This window comes from Electrona antarctica (assembly GCF_951216825.1).
Source record: "Electrona antarctica genome assembly, chromosome: 7".
NCBI lineage: Eukaryota > Metazoa > Chordata > Actinopteri > Myctophiformes > Myctophidae > Electrona > Electrona antarctica.
In genome coordinates this window covers 40,974,110-40,991,500 of record NC_136812.1, presented here as the reverse complement: position 1 = coordinate 40,991,500, position 17,391 = coordinate 40,974,110, and the positions used below count along the sequence as shown (strand labels likewise).

The window sequence follows — 17,391 nt, the reverse complement described above, 5'->3', positions numbered from 1 at the left end:
TGATCAATGATCAGAAGGGCATCCCAATGATCCCACACCTACCTACATGGAGATACTATAAAGAAAGCTACAGGGGAGGAAAGTATTGGTGAGCAAGACAGATGTATGAAGGATGGAGATTACTGGAGACACCACTGGAGGGCTCGTCCGAGGATGACCTACACTCTAGACTAATCTAATCAAATTTTACAACTTTTATCCGCTTTGGAAAATCCTGGTGATGGAAGGGGGGAAATTCTTGTGGCACCAGTCCGTGTACGGTGTACTTGTGGTTGGGATCCCTGACCTAGAGTGAAGAATCCAAAGTTGAACCTGGCCATCACTTACAGCTTATAACACAACTGATGAAGCCAGAAGACATCTCAGGGTAGGAACCATGTTTATTTATTTATTTTCTTTGCTACTGATTGTGTTGTGATTCATGCTGTTGATGGATTGTTGTCATATTGTGCTGTATGTTGTGTAGGAAGGAAACATTTTCAGTTAACTGTTTCTGGCTCTGGAATTGAAGGCACAGTATACGTATACTAGGCTGTATTATGTTGTGGTGTTGTTAAAGTTGTGACAGGGTGGATGTATTCATATGATTGGCTTGGTGGCAACACTATGTAGGCCTTTGTTCATGGCCGTTATTTCTTTCTTTCTTTCTTTCTTTCTTTCTTTCTTTCTTTCTTTCTTTCTTTCTTTCTTTCTTTAGAAAACTTGTTTTCTTTGCTGCTACTGCTTGTGTTGTATATGTTGAGTGCAATTCAAGCTGTAGTTCTGTCATATTGTGTGACAGGGTACAGTTGAGTGCATTGTTTTCTCCAGGGTGCATATACCAAAAAATAATCAAGCAAACTAAGTACTAAGTAATCAAGCACACTATGTACTAAGTAATCATGGTAAATATGCGTGCCAAAACAATGTAAAAGTACCATGGGCCGGCGTTCCACAAGGAAGCATACTAGGGCCTTTACTGTTCGTAATATATGTAATCAGCTTGTGACTGCAACTTGTTCCTGTTCGCAGATGATTCGGCACTGCTAGTCTCGGACAACTGCAGGTTGAAAAGGCCCTCAGCTCTGAACTCGGTAGAATCCGCACCTGTCTCGCTGATAACAAACTACCTTTACACCTGGGAAAAACTGAATCCATTCTCTTTGGATCTAATAGTAATCTCAGCAAGGCAAATGGCTTCTTGGTTAGAGTGGGTGACAATGTTATCACACGTAAAGATGAAATTACCTACCTAGGTTCCATCCTGGAGGCCAATCTTTCCGGTGATAAAATGGCCACCAACGTAATCAAAAAAGTCAACCAAAGAACAAGATTCCTTTACAGGATCTCCTCACTGGTCAGTGGTCAACAAAAACACCTTGAAGACCTTAACAGGAGCCCTCGTACAAGGTTTCTTTGACTATGCATGCACCTCCTGGTACCACAGCACCTCAAAGGCCCTTAAAACTAGGCTCCAGACTTCCCAAAACAAACTGGTCAGGCTCCTACTTGGCCTCACCCCCCGAACCCACCTCACCCCTGCCCACTTTGACAGGCTGGAATGGCTTAGGGTCGAGTACAGCATCTTGCAATGGGTCTGGTCCACACCCACAACACCAGAGGGAGTGCAACGAACCATGTACAACCCAGATTCGGCACAAACAAGGGACTAAATTATTTTCGCTCCTATGCCACCAAAATGTGGAACGCCCTACCAACAGTCATTAAGACATGCGAATCCCTTGACTCCTTCAAAACCGCTCTCAAAGGGCACCTACGGACGGCTGCAATTCGAAACTGGCCCCCGTAAAAATTTGAATCACCCCCCCACCGCCCACCCCCTTTTCCCCTCACTGTATATGTTTCTTTTCCCTTTTTACCTCCTTTATGATGAATTCCTGTTCTGTTCTTTGACTATATAGAAGTGTCTATTTGTATGTCTCTAAATGTTTTGATGAATTGAACAAGGTGGACCCTCTTGTAAACACGTGTAATGCTTAATTGGGTTGTCCACTCACAGTATTGAGTTTGTGCTTGAAATGTACTGTAATTCTGCAAACTGTTAATAAATATTTCAATCAATCAGTCAATCCATATAGACAACATTCAGTCACTAGATGGCGGTATACACCTCCCCTCTCCACACTTTAAAAAAAAAAACTTTTATTAGAACTATAGAAGGACTGTCATTGTGGATTTTTATGTCGTATGAAAGCAGGGAATCATAGCAAAAATAATGATGTATTGGTTAATTAGATTGAGTGAATCTTGCAACCACAGCTTATGGAACTGGAGTCAAAGTTAAAACTCTTGTAAAGAAAACACCATTTGCATGGCTTTGGCTATCATTCAGAGATAGATAGTAGGCCTACTACAGGACATTATGATATCATGCATAGTGTGGGTTGCATTCCTTTAATTGTTTTCATCATGGGTCTGTTTCACACCTCTGTGAATGTCTTTGTTGCATGACCTTTGAGACCAAGTGTCAACACACACACACACACACACACACACACACACACACACACACACACACACACACACACACACACACACACACACACACACACACACACACACACACACACTCTGCAGGGGGTGGGTATATGTATATACTTGACAAACATCAAGTATAAACATGACAGTTTTCACAAAATATCATTGTTTATACATCTTTCTTTGATATTTACATTAGACACAAGCCTATTTAGACACACTATTTTATTGAAATAAAAAAAGAAAATCTCAGATGTATTTCTCCCGATCCCAATCATTTGAAAATGACATGATAGGCTCCGATTTCCGATCACCCGATCCGATCGGGACATCCCTAGACAAAACGTATAGGCTACTGTTGGCATATACTGTATGGCTGAAGTGGTTGACGTATATTATTTTGTATAAAATAATCAAAATCTACAAAGTAACTAAATGGAAAAATGCTAAATTAATTTCATAAAACACACACACACACACACACACACACACACACACACACACACACACACACACACACACACACACACACACACACACACACACACACACACACACACACACACACACACACACACACACACACGGCAATCCAAATCACACCAGCAACATCTTTTATCAACATCTCTCGCCATCAAATGCCTTAGAAAAGACTTGGCCCGATGCTAAATTAACTTGCTGAGCCCTGACCTAAAATGTGAAATGTGAGGGCCCACATTTTATGTTAGGGTCTCGTACCTTGTGCCACATGAGGTATATCTGAAGCGGCATAAAACGGTGTACCAGCAGAATCTCCCTGTAAAAGCAGGGGTGATAGGGATCTATCTTTTTTGATTGGACCTTCAGCCCTAAAGTCATAACACCCATATGGTGAGCAGGCTTGAGACCTGCTTTGGCCAAACACATTCCCATGTACACATCATCGATGGGGTGAAGAGGCATGTTTTTGGACATGTTGTATATGACTGAGGCTGTATATCCTGACAGGAGGAACCCCCCACCGCCACAGTATGGAGGGTACAAGTTTGACTGCTGCACCTGAACAGGGACATAGTATTTACTTGATGGCGGATTACGGATGGGGATCATGCCCGTATTCAGGTGTCCTACGAATAGGTGTTTGCTGTTTCTGTCCTTGTTGCTGCCAAGGAGGTACTCCACCATGTTGTCCGTGTTGGCAAAAATGTCGTCGTCCCCATTGAGGAGGAAGTCGACGTGTGGACACTTCATGTCCATCCACTCCAGGAAGAGGACCTGCTTCAGAGTGAGGTTAAAGAAGGAGTCGTTGAAGTCCCACTGCAAGATGTCTCTGTGCTCGTGTTGTTCCAGTTCTAGCATCTGATTCAGCCTCTGCCGCTCGAACCCACTGCCTGTTGTCCCAACGAGGAACAGCCTACGGATCTGCTTGCCCCTCTCTATCCTCTCCTCTCCCCAGGTCTTACGCAGCACCTCTCGTCGCTCGTAGTTCTCAGGGGAGCTCTTAATGACAAGCAGGAGGAAGACGTCCCCGGATCGTTCTGGCCCTCCACATTTATCAGGGACGTCCAGCAGCAGTGGGAAGTGACGGCAGTGGCGGTAGTACAGGAAGTCTTGGATGTGAGCGGGAAAAGTGGAGAAGCCTGTCACGTTGTCTGCCATGGACGTGTTCCTCTGGCAGATTAATGGCCAGGAAGATGGAGAGGAGGTGCTTTGCTTGGCTGCTGTAATCGTCAGACCTGCTGTGACTTCTCCCGTGGTGCCGTTGGTAGGAGGGCTTTGCCTAAGAAGGACGACCAAGCACAACGCCGCAGTGGCTCCAACCAGCATGAAGCCCATCCGCTCCACCCTGCGAGAAAGTTTCCTTCTCATCCTTCACACTATAATGGGACAGAAAAAACAATGGAAAAGCAGTGACCTTCTGATTACCAGACAGCCTCTCCCTTGTACATCTCCCTTGTCCACTCATGTATTAAATCACAAAAACACCATCACCTTTTAAGTAGTGCCTCTGGCTCTGAGCCCTTTTTTTCTATCACTGATTGACCGTGAATTCCACCACAATTGTTGAAGCAACCGTCTTGTAAATTCGGGACATATTCTACTTTACAGACACGCTGCTGCTCCGTATCCACTTTGATTTCGTTTACCACTCACCTCAAACGTTTATTACTGCCTTGTGATATACAGTACAATGTACACTATATACAAAAAGGTCGGTTGAGCTTCTCTTAGAGACTCTTGTAGTTACAATTATTAATCATTGGTGTCTCTTGGTGTCTAAAATTGAAAATGTTAATTTGAATAATGAAAAAGGGATTCAAGTAAATGCATGTTGATTTGTATAATGCATACCATACTGATATGGATGAATGAAGGTCAAAACTACTGTATATGATTCTTATAGTACTTTATGGCTGAAATGAACATTGTCAATTAATTCATGGAACAAATGTGTCTGTCCCGGCTGGGTCCCTAGCTGGGTCCCACTCCCTGGTCCCTCATATGGGGGCCGAGCACGAAAATATCGTTGTTTTCACAACCAAGTGTCACTGTTGCGCAGCCAATATACACACACACAAATTTACAAAATGCATAATATAATGTCAGATGCAACGGTTAATCAAACTAATCCATTTAGTTGATCACATTCTATAAAGAATACAAAAAAACTATACAAAGATTCAGTTAATTTGATTAATTGAAAAAGGAATCGATACAAAAATGACTTAGAAACAATCGATAGTTGCAGTCCTAGTTGCATGTACTGTGCAGTCTACCTATCTCAAGAAAGTTTCAAGTAAATGCATGTTGATTTGCATACCACACTGAAATAATTTTATATATACACAGCACAATAATTAAATGTTTACATTACCAAGGCCGTTCTATGTGCAGAGAGGGTTTGTTTCACCCATAGATGGATCTATTCTAGTGTGAAACCTTGGCATGGACTGTTTTATTGAACAAGGGCAGCAAAAAAGTCATAAACAGAATGCGCCCATCACGGTCCACCCACCATCAAAAAACCTATAACATATTAACATCAACCTACGGTATATCATCATCAAAGGTCCAGAGAGGCAGGTGGATAAAACAAATCAATATAATCAGAGTTTTTAAATTGTTTTATTAGCTACATTACATTACATTACAGTCATTTAGCAGACGCTTTTATCCAAAGCTAATAAGTTATTAGCTAGACTTTGGTCATAGACCTTCAGGCATAAAGCAATCATGTGACAGTATATATTCACTGATTGCTTCATGCCTGAAGAATGAAAGCTTGCTGTGAAAAAAATCAGATATTTTAACATGTTTGAGTGTGCAGAGGCTTCGTTTTATTGTTCATTTAGTTTCACTACGATTCTGTCTGATTTGTTTTATACACCTGCTGCCCTCTGGAGTCTGGACCTGCGCATTTACAGGAATCCTGATATAGTTGCCAGACGTGAGACAATATATTTTTTTTATTGAGTAACAAAAATACATTACAAACACATGACAGTAACATACTGTACAGCTCCAAATATCCTTTTATGAAACCTCATAGTTATTAAACTCTCAGTTCCTTTTTACTGTAGAAGAGAGAATAAAGCTAGACTAGAGCATCAGCTCTCAACAAACAAAGTGATAATGAACGGTATGGATGTATAATTTGCCTGCAGACACTTCCGTTTTAATTTTTTCCCTTTTTTGTTGTAATCTTTCGAGATTATTATTATTATTCTTTATTACTTTAACTCCACATGTGACACAGAAAAATATCTATAATAGAGTATTTTATAATTCCAACACACCAAAACTGAGTGCCAAGGTGAAAAGTGTAAATCACACCACTCTTTCTCACACTCTCTCTTCCTCTCTCTTTTTTCTTTTTTTTTTTCTTTTTCTTTCACACTGTCTGCCTCTCACACATACACACACACAGGCAGACCACACAATATCACACTCAAGACTCAAATCAGCTGTCACAGACAGACCATTCACTCATGTCACGTCTTTTCTAAAAATACAGCGCCCATAAGGCGAGGATCAACCCCCCTTTTTCTGTTAGTAGCTACAAAAGGCAAGACTCTCGTCTCCCTTTTTAGGCCATCCACCTGAGGTCTGGCAAAACCATAAAAACAGTTCCCCAACCTATTTTGACCAGCAGCAGGTAAAAATACCCCTAACAACACAAACTACACAAACAAACAAACAAAATCATCACCAATACCTCAAAACACCAAATCCCAACAATGCCTCACATGAACTTCCGCAGTACATATTGCATTGTTGGGATTTTATGCTAATTTTTTTACACTTACTTTTACACAGTTCTAAGACAAAATGTCCAGTTTCACTTCTACCAGCCTCCCCGGTTTCTGGTTTCTGAGCTACTTTTACACAGTTCTAAGACAAAATGTCCAGTTTCCCTTATACCAGCCTCCCCGGTTTCTGGTTTTTTACACTTACTTTTACACAGTTATACCAGCCTCCCCGGTTTCTGGTTTTTTACTTTTACACTTATACCAGCCTCCCCGGTTTCTGGTTTTTTACTTTTACACTTATACCAGCCTCCCCGGTTTCTGGTTTTTTACTTTTACACTTATACCAGCCTCCCCGGTTTCTGGTTTTTTTTTTTTTTACACTTATACCAGCCTCCCCGGTTTCTGGTTTTACAGTTCTATGACAAAATGTCCAATTATTCGTTAACCAGCCTCCCCGGTTTCTGGTTTTACAGTTCTATGACAAAATGTCCAGTTACACAGTTCTATGTTTTTTGGCAAAACGGAGTTGATTTTTCCTTTGTGAGACTCAATTCAATTTGGAATAAATCAATTAGCAGTTTTTATTACAATAGAGAACTGCTTACCTCTATTGAGTCTCACAGGAAAAAGGACACCGTGTGTTGACCTGGCAGGTTGTCTCCGCAAGACGTTCAACCCTCTTAGATCCTTTTGTGTTCTGCCCGGTCCAAAGTGGAAATAATCACGTCAGGGTCACCATCTGCTGGAGATCCCAGTCCGTTTCTCACCCTTTACGAGGTATAGACAAAACAACATGGAATCAACACGCGTTCGTTTGATGATTATTCCCAAAATGTACTCATACCAGGCAGAATAATACACAGGAGAAGTTAAGATTATGTCAATCCGTTTTATGTCCTATTTCTAGTTACAATGGTGCTTGAGCCAAATCATAATATATGAATCCTATACAATCATACTATAACGAACAGAGACAGATGTTACCAACATTGATTACCGCAGAGCTCATAATGAATTTATCAGCTCTGGACCCATCATCCTATAGTGACAATGAGTCAAGTTCACCAACAACCTCCATAGTATTATAGTCTCTTAGTGCCGCCACTCGGCCAATCACAAGTTTTCCTCAGATGGTCTGATCCACCGTGTGGTCATCTTGTCCCGGTCATCTTCTCCCGGTCATCCTCTGTCATGAGTGAGTGCTGTGTACGTGTTTTATTAAGTCAGCTTGTGTGTGTGTGTGTGTGTGTGTGTGTGTGTGTGTGAACGTGTGTGTGTGTGTGTGTGTGTGTGTGTGTGTGTGTGTGTGTGTGTGTGTGTGTGTGTGTGTGTGTGTGTGTGAACCATCCGGTCCCATTGTTTGCTCAGTCCGGTCCAGTCGAGGTGACTTTGACCTGTGAGGGAACCTGTCTGTGTTCCTCTGTTTGTGTATGTGTGTGCATGTGCTGAGAGGATGACGCTGGAGCGGGCCTGTGTGTTTTACCATAATATCATTTTCTCCTATATTTACCTATTCACTCTATATATAAGGTAATAATTCCATAATAGCTTTAGTGGTAAAGATATATATATCCATTAGGTGCATATACTGATTTTCCAGGAATAATAATCTCTTCCAGATGGAAGGGGGGAAATTCTTGTGGCACCAGTCCGTGTACTTGTGGTTGGGATCCCTGACCTAGAAGAATCCAAAGTTGAACCTGGCCATCACTTACAGCTTATAACACAACTGATGAAGCCAGAAGACATCTCAGGGTAGGAACCATGTTTATTTATTTATTTTCTTTGCTACTGATTGTGTTGTGATTCATGCTGTTGATGGATTGTTGTCATATTGTGCTGTATGTTGTGTAGGAAGGAAACATTTTCAGTTAACTGTTTCTGGCTCTGGAATTGAAGGCACAGTATACGTATACTAGGCTGTATTATGTTGTGGTGTTGTTAAAGTTGTGACAGGGTGGATGTATTCATATGATTGGCTTGGTGGCAACACTATGTAGGCCTTTGTTCATGGCCGTTATTTCTTTCTTTCTTTCTTTCTTTCTTTCTTTAGAAAACTTGTTTTCTTTGCTGCTACTGCTTGTGTTGTATATGTTGAGTGCAATTCAAGCTGTAGTTCTGTCATATTGTGTGACAGGGTACAGTTGAGTGCATTGTTTTCTCCAGGGTGCATATACCAAAAAATAATCAAGCAAACTAAGTACTAAGTAATCAAGCACACTATGTACTAAGTAATCATGGTAAATATGCGTGCCAAAACAATGTAAAAGTACCATGGGCCGGCGTTCCACAAGGAAGCATACTAGGGCCTTTACTGTTCCTAATATATGTAATCAGCTTGTGACTGCAACTTGTTCCTGTTCGCAGATGATTCGGCACTGCTAGTCTCGGACAGGAACAAACTGCAGGTTGAAAAGGCCCTCAGCTCTGAACTCTGTAGAATCCGCACCTGTCTCGCTGATAACAAACTACCTTTACACCTGGGAAAAACTGAATCCATTCTCTTTGGATATAATAGTAATCTCAGCAAGGCAAATGGCTTCTTGGTTAGAGTGGGTGACAATGTTATCACACGTAAAGATGAAATTACCTACCTAGGTTCCATCCTGGAGGCCAATCTTTCCGGTGATAAAATGGCCACCAACGTAATCAAAAAAGTCAACCAAAGAACAAGATTCCTTTACAGGATCTCCTCACTGGTCAGTGGTCAACAAAAACACCTTGAAGACCTTAACAGGAGCCCTCGTACAAGGTTTCTTTGACTATGCATGCACCTCCTGGTACCACAGCACCTCAAAGGCCCTTAAAACTAGGCTCCAGACTTCCCAAAACAAACTGGTCAGGCTCCTACTTGGCCTCACCCCCCGAACCCACCTCACCCCTGCCCACTTTGACAGGCTGGAATGGCTTAGGGTCGAGTACAGCATCTTGCAATGGGTCTGGTCCACACCCACAACACCAGAGGGAGTGCAACGAACCATGTACAACCCAGATTCGGCACAAACAAGGGACTAAATTATTTTCGCTCCTATGCCACCAAAATGTGGAACGCCCTACCAACAGTCATTAAGACATGCGAATCCCTTGACTCCTTCAAAACCGCTCTCAAAGGGCACCTACGGACGGCTGCAATTCGAAACTGGCCCCCTTTTCCCCTCACTGTATATGTTTCTTTTCCCTTTTTACCTCCTTTATGATGAATTCCTGTTCTGTTCTTTGACTATATAGAAGTGTCTATTTGTACGTCTCTAAATGTTTTGATGAATTGAACAAGGTGGACCCTCTTGTAAACAAGTGTAATGCTTAATTGGGTTGTCCACTCACAGTTAACAGTCTTTGTATTTATATATTGTGCTTGAAATGTACTGTAATTCTGCAAACTGTTAATAAATATTTCAATCATTCAATCAATCCATATAGACAACATTCAGTCACTAGATGGCGGTATACACCTCCCCTCTCCACACTTTTTTTAAAAACTTTTATTAGAACTATAGAAGGACTGTCATTGTGGATTTTTATGTCATATGAAAGCAGGGAATCATAGCAAAAATAATGATGTATTGGTTAATTAGATTGAGTGAATCTTGCAACCACAGCTTATGGAACTGGAGTCAAAGTTAAAACTCTTATAAAGAAAACACCATTTGCATGGATTTGGCTATCATTCAGAGATAGATAGTAGGCCTACTACAGGACATTATGATATCATGCATAGTGTGGGTTGAATTCCTTTAATTGTTTTCATCATGGGTCTGTTTCACACCTCTGTGAATGTCTTTGTTGCATGATCTTTGAGACCAAGTGTCAACACACACACACACACACACACACACACACACACGTGACCTGGGCCGATTAAAGCCACATAGAACATGAATTGAATTACTTCATGAGAATAGAACATGAATTGAATTACTTCATGAGAGACACAATATATAAATTCGTGGTGCACTGTTAAAAGTGCAGGGTGCATAATTGTGAAACCCAATAAAGCTGGTTTGCGACTACGCCACCTTTTTTTTTACGAGGATGGTCCTCTGCATAACTCTTAACTTCGATATAAAGATGCACACAGGTTCTAGTCCTATACCAGGTAAAATAGCATTTAAACATATGAAACCCAGGAATAACTGGAACAGAAACGGTTCTGAGGTACAAAACAATATGGATTTTATTAGTCCTATACATAGGGGCACTCTAAGATGGCCAATTCAAAATACAATAGGAAATCTAAAAGCCTAACCTACCTATATCCTATAAACAAACTAACCAAACAATAAACAACTCTTAAAACATAGTTATCAAAATGTGTAACTTGCAAGGGGGGTAATTAGTCCATTGGCAGCCAGGTTGTGGCAAGGGAACTTCTAGTCTTCCGTTCTTCTCCGCATCACTGTGAACACACAAGACACACCGCCAGTTCATCCAGTCCCAATAACCTCACTCCACAATGACAGCTACAGACAGTATATGTTGTCAAGGTCAACTTGAAGGACACAGAGGGGGTACTTAGCTTGGAGAGGGGCAAGTCGCAACTTAGCCCCTCTGCTGCGGTGATTTGGCTTCCCCTCTGTCACTGTCTCGTCTGCCAGTCCAGATCCTTGGTTAGTTGCACAAGTCCTCCTGTCCCTCGATCACGTCCCATGAACAGCCACGCAAGCCAGTAAACTCCATGGCTTAGCCTGGGAGCTGTCTCCTCCTTTGTCCAATCGTCCGCACACCACAGACCCACTCCCTTTACTGTCCTCCTTTGAATGAATTCTCTGGCCCCATTTATAGTCACTGGAGCTCCACCCCCTCATTGACAGGGCTGGCACTGGTCAAGTAATTAAGGGCTTAAAGGGGAACACAACCATTATATGATCTCACACAACACATTAAGAGTAATATAAATGACACAAGGGAAAACAATATTACTGATTAACAGGTAGTAAATAAGGCCATTAGAAAACACAAAAAAAGAAAGAAAAAGGACAGTTGACCCCCGTCACACTCCCCCTGACTTTATCGTTAGCAGTCCCTGTTAACTAACCTCACGCTGCTCTATATCTGGCCGGCGGGACGGCTCCCAGGTGGGCTCGGCTTGGACGTCGGAGACCAACAGGATTCCCTGGACCTGGTCCGCTGCCATAGATACGCTTCTGCTGTGGGGAGCACAGACTTCCATAGTTTGGGTTTCGGGGGCCGTCCATCTCTACACGAATAAATGCAACCTCCCCTTCATGTGATCGGAACCTGGCACCGTCCATCTGTCCAACAGCACAGGTCGCATCCTCCTTACGTACAAACTCCGCCATCCCAGTTCCATCTCTGAAGACGTCAGCATAAAATACATCACCTGCCTCCCGCATGCAGTCCTTCAGATCCTGCCAGCTGCCACTCTGAGGGAGTCCCGATACAACAACCCTGTGGTCTGAGCGTTGTTTAGGGGGTCCGCATCTTCTCCTGGCGGATCCTTCCATTACACCCCCTCCTCGCCTGCCGCGTTGAGGAAACTCCACCCGCAGGCGGTAGCCATTGTAGACATATCCATCATACCCATGGACAGCATCCTCTGCACCTCTCTGGTCCTCAAACTCAAGGAAAGCGAACGGCGGTCTTCCTCTCCTGTCCTTCAGGTCGATGTCTCGGATAGCGCCAGACCTGTAGAACACATCCTCAACATCTTTGGGATGGATATCAGGGGGGAGATTTCCTACGAAAATGCGACAGTTATTATTTCCAACAGGGCCTCCCGTAACACCTCCTGACACACATTGTCCGATAGAAACACCATTGGCCCTAGATTCCATGACTGGATACTCCACCCCGGCCTCCCGGACCTCGGCGACAGGGCGACTTGGTTCTAAGGCACCTGCTTCATACTGGTAGGGTACATACCGGTCTCTAGATGGCGTGCGTTGGCGCTTAGGTGGAGGAGAGGCTCGAGGGTGCATCTCAGTAATGGATTGCAGAAGTGGGCATATTTCCCGCATCACTTCCTTAATCAGTCCCTGTATCTGTGTTTTAACTTCATCCAAGATCTCCCTTTTTAGACTTTCTCTCCAATCTGCGTTGGGTGTTGGGTGTTGGGTTGCCTGTGTTGGGTTGGAAACGCATGTCGGGTTAATGGCATGGCAATTAACACTAGTAATGTTGATACCTCCATAGTCACGGTCTAGAAATAGGGCCTCTTGATGCAGGGTGGCAAAATCATCATCCGGGTGTTGCCTAGAATAGAGCTTCAGAGCTTGGCTCAGGGGGCCATCAGCCAACCCCATCAGCAATTGGTCTTTCAGAACGGCATCGGAGGGAGCATTGTCCGAGCCACGCTGCCGCAGCCCGCCAGCCAATTCCCTAAGCCTCAAACTAAAAGACGCCACAGTCTCTCCTGGCTGCTGGACACAACTATAGAACTGTCTGCGTAATTTAGAAGCTGGAATTGCTGCCTCGTACAAAGTGTCTAAATAAGTAAAGATCTTCGCTGTCGTATTGCGTCCTTCTTCCTCAACTACCATAACCTGCCGTTTAGCCTCGCATGCTAACGTACTTAGTACAATAGCTACTTTCTCTGCCTCAGTCAACCATCGGATGGTTGTACCCATCAACCATCCAATCTGTTCTTTCCATTCCGTGTATCTCTCTCTACCTTCTGTGCCCTCAAATCTAGGCAGCCATGGGGCACCCGGCCCCATATACCCGGGCATCATCATCCTGACGGAGGTCAAAACAAAAACACAAATACAATTACATTCAGCTTGTTTTTCCTGGTTTCAAAAGGCTCTGTTTTTACCTGGTCCTGCCGACTACAGCCAAATATGTGACCTGGGCCGATTAAAGCCACATAGAACATGAATTGAATTACTTCATGAGAGACACAATATATAAATTCGTGGTGCACTGTTAAAAGTGCAGGGTGCATAATTGTGAAACCCAATAAAGCTGGTTTGCGACTACGCCACCTTTTTTTTTACGAGGATGGTCCTCTGCATAACTCTTAACTTCGATATAAAGATGCACACAGGTTCTAGTCCTATACCAGGTAAAAGAGCATTTAAACATATGAAACCCAGGAATAACTGGAACAGAAACGGTTCTGAGGTACTGAAGGTACAAAACAATATGGATTTTATTAGTCCTATACATAGGGGCACTCTAAGATGGCCAATTAAAAATACAATAGGAAATCTAAAAGCCTAACCTACCTATATCCTATAAACAAACTAACCAAACAATAAACAACTCTTAAAACATAGTTATCAAAATGTGTAACTTGCAAGGGGGGTAATTAGTCCATTGGCAGCCAGGTTGTGGCAAGGGAACTTCTAGTCTTCCGTTCTTCTCCGCATCACTGTGAACACACAAGACACACCGCCAGTTCATCCAGTCCCAATAACCTCACTCCACAATGACAGCTACAGACAGTATATGTTGTCAAGGTCAACTTGAAGGACACAGAGGGGGTACTTAGCTTGGAGAGGGGCAAGTCGCAACTTAGCCCCTCTGCTGCGGTGATTTGGCTTCCCCTCTGTCACTGTCTCGTCTGCCAGTCCAGATCCTTGGTTAGTTGCACAAGTCCTCCTGTCCCTCGATCACGTCCCATGAACAGCCACGCAAGCCAGTAAACTCCATGGCTTAGCCTGGGAGCTGTCTCCTCCTTTGTCCAATCGTCCGCACACCACAGACCCACTCCCTTTACTGTCCTCCTTTGAATGAATTCTCTGGCCCCATTTATAGTCACTGGAGCTCCACCCCCTCATTGACAGGGCTGGCACTGGTCAAGTAATTAAGGGCTTAAAGGGGAACACAACCATTATATGATCTCACACAACACATTAAGAGTAATATAAATGACACAAGGGAAAACAATATTACTGATTAACAGGTAGTAAATAAGGCCATTAGAAAACACAAAAAAAGAAAGAAAAAGGACAGTTGACCCCCGTCACACACACACACACACACACACACACACACACACACACACACACACACACACACACACACACACACACACACACACACACACACACACACACACACACTCTGCAGGGGGTGGGTATATGTATATACTTGACAAACATCAAGTATAAACATGACAGTTTTCACAAAATATCATTGTTTATACATCTTTCTTTGATATTTACATTAGACACAAGCCTATTTAGACACACTATTTTATTGAAATAAAAAAAGAAAATCTCAGATGTATTTCTCCCGATCCCAATCATTTGAAAATGACATGATAGGCTCCGATTTCCGATCACCCGATCCGATCGGGACATCCCTAGACAAAACGTATAGGCTACTGTTGGCATATACTGTATGGCTGAAGTGGTTACAATTTACAATTTACAATTTAGGCATTTAGCAGACGCTCTTAATCCAGAGCGATTTACAATAAGCAAGAACAAAAAGCATGGGAATACATCACATATGTAAAAAAGCATTTATCGCGAAACATGCGTAAGCTAAGAACGTGACTAGAACATATCTATATAATGACACTATACATATAAACTATAACTAGAACATATCTATATAATGACACTATACATATAAACTACACATATATGCTATACTATGCTGTACATATATACTATGAAGTGCTATGACTACTATACACTATATACTATGAAGTGCTATGACGTATATTATTTTGTATAAAATAATCAAAATCTACAAAGTAACTAAATGTAAAAATGCTAAATTAATTTCATAAAACACACACACACACACACACACACACACACACACACACACACACACACACACACACACACACACACACACACACACACACACACACACACACACACACACACACACACACACACACACACACACACACACAGCTATCCAATCACACCAGCAACATCTTTTATCAACATCTCTCGCCATCAAATGCCTTAGAAAAGACTTGGCCCGATGCTAAATTAACTTGCTGAGCCCTGACCTAAACGGTGAATTGTGAGGGCCCACATTTTATGTTAGGGTCTCGTACCTTGTGCCACATGAGGTATATCTGAAGCGGCATAAAACGGTGTACCAGCAGAATCTCCCTGTAAAAGCAGGGGTGATAGGGATCTATCTTTTTTGATGGGACCTCCAGCCCCAAAATCATAACACCCATATGGTGAGCAGGCTTGAGACCTGCTTTGGCCAAACACATTCCCATGTACACATCATCGATGGGGTGAAGAGGCATGTTTTTAGACATGTTGTATATGACTGAGGCTGTATATCCTGACAGGAGGAACCCCCCACCGCCACAGTATGGAGGGTACAAGTTTGACTGCTGCACCTGAACAGGGACATAGTATTTGTTTGATGGCGGATCACGGATGGGGATCATGTCCGTATTCAGGTATCCTACGAAGAGGTGTGTGCCGTTTCCGTCCTTGTTGCTGCCAAGGAGGTACTCCACCATGTTGTCCGTGTTGGCAAAAATGTCGTCGTCCCCATTGAGGAGGAAGTGGACGTGTGGACACTTCATGTCCATCCACTCCAGGAAGAGGACCTGCTTCAGAGTGAGGTTAAAGAAGGAGTCGTTAAAGTCCCACTGCAAGATGTCTCTGTGCTCGTGTTGTTCCAGTTCTAGCATCTGATTCAGCCTCTGCCGCTCGAACCCACTGCCTGTTGTCCCCACGAGGAACAGCCTACGGATCTGCTTGCCCCTCTCTATCCTCTCCTCTCCCCAGGTCTTACGCAGCACCTCTCGTCGCTCGTAGTTCTCAGGGGAGCTCTTAATGACAAGCAGGAGGAAGACGTCCCCGGATCGTTCTGGCCCTCCACATTTATCAGGGACGTCCAGCAGCAGTGGGAAGTGACGGCAGTGGCGGTAGTACAGGAAGTCTTGGATGTGAGCGGGAAAAGTGGAGAAGCCTGTCACGTTGTCTGCCATGGACGTGTTCCTCTGGCAGATTAATGGCCAGGAAGATGGAGAGGAGGTGCTTTGCTTGGCTGCTGTAATCGTCAGACCTGCTGTGACTTCTCCCGTGGTGCCGTTGGTAGGAGGGCTTTGCCTAAGAAGGACGACCAAGCACAACGCCGCAGTGGCTCCAACCAGCATGAAGCCCATCCGCTCCACCCTGCGAGAAAGTTTCCTTCTCATCCTTCACACTATAATGGGACAGAAAAAACAATGGAAAAGCAGTGACCTTCTGATTACCAGACAGCCTCTCCCTTGTACATCTCCCTTGTCCACTCATGTATTAAATCACAAAAACACCATCACCTTTTAAGTAGTGCCTCTGAGCTCTGAGCCCTTTTTTTCTATCACTGATTGACCGTGAATTCCACCACAATTGTTGAAGCAACCGTCTTGTAAATTTGGGACATATTCTACTTTACAGACACGCTGCTGCTCCGTATCCATTTCTCACCTCAAAGGTTTATTACTGCCTTGTGATATACAGTACAATGTACACTATATACAAAAAGGTCGGTTGAGCTTCTCTTAGAGACTCTTGTAGTTACAATTATTAATTATTGGTGTCTCTTGGTGTCTAAAATTGAAAATGTTAATTTGAATAATGAAAAAGGGATTCAAGTAAATGCATGTTGATTTGTATAATGCATACCATACTGATATGGATGAATGAAGGTCAAAACTACTGTATATGATTCTTATAGTACTTTATGCCTGAAATGAACATTGTCAATTAATTCATGGAACAAATGTGTCTGTCCCGGCTGGGTC

General features: G+C 43.1%; 3 protein-coding genes across 5 annotated transcripts; all 3 read right to left on the bottom strand.

Annotated features, from left to right (window-relative positions):
• Nucleotides 1-3,168: 3,168 nt before the first annotated feature.
• Nucleotides 3,169-4,326, bottom strand: LOC306927288 (N-acetyllactosaminide beta-1,3-N-acetylglucosaminyltransferase 3-like; the record flags this gene model as incomplete). Its single annotated transcript, XM_079506997.1, has 1 exon — nt 3,169-4,326. The coding sequence occupies one exon, from the start codon at nt 4,324-4,326 to the stop codon at nt 3,169-3,171; it is 1,158 nt and encodes a 385-aa protein (XP_079363123.1).
• A 6,538-nt stretch (nt 4,327-10,864) lies between these two features.
• LOC306925824 (serine/arginine-rich splicing factor 1B-like) lies at nt 10,865-14,610 on the bottom strand. Of its 3 annotated transcripts, XR_013790308.1 has the most exons (3): nt 13,967-14,610; nt 12,591-12,787; nt 12,265-12,405 (listed from the first exon to the last, which is right to left on the bottom strand). XR_013790308.1 is itself a non-coding variant. In XM_079504925.1 (2 exons), the coding sequence occupies exons 1-2, from the start codon at nt 13,400-13,402 to the stop codon at nt 11,744-11,746; spliced, it is 1,422 nt and encodes a 473-aa protein (XP_079361051.1). In that variant the 5' UTR covers nt 13,403-14,610; the 3' UTR covers nt 10,865-11,743. The 3 variants fall into 3 exon arrangements, 2 of the variants coding, with proteins under 2 accessions (XP_079361051.1, XP_079361052.1); XM_079504925.1 differs by having other exon boundaries at nt 10,865-12,353; nt 12,591-14,610; XM_079504926.1 differs by having other exon boundaries at nt 10,865-12,787.
• Nucleotides 14,427-16,803, bottom strand: LOC306927287 (N-acetyllactosaminide beta-1,3-N-acetylglucosaminyltransferase 3-like; the record flags this gene model as incomplete). Its single annotated transcript, XM_079506996.1, has 2 exons — nt 14,427-14,482; nt 15,672-16,803. The coding sequence occupies 2 exons, from the start codon at nt 16,801-16,803 to the stop codon at nt 14,427-14,429; spliced, it is 1,188 nt and encodes a 395-aa protein (XP_079363122.1).
• Between the last annotated feature and the right edge of the window lie 588 nt (nt 16,804-17,391).

What these genes read in the sequence shown, in the direction of transcription:
- LOC306925824 (XM_079504925.1), bottom strand. Translation starts at nt 13,402, where the DNA reads ATGATGATGCCCGGGTATATGGGGCCGGGTGCCCCATGGCTGCCTAGA. An exon ending in CGCACGCCATCTAGAGACCG is followed by an intron (nt 12,354 to 12,590) that starts GTATGTACCCTA and finishes TGTGTTCTACAG; the next exon opens with GTCTGGCGCTATCCGAGACA.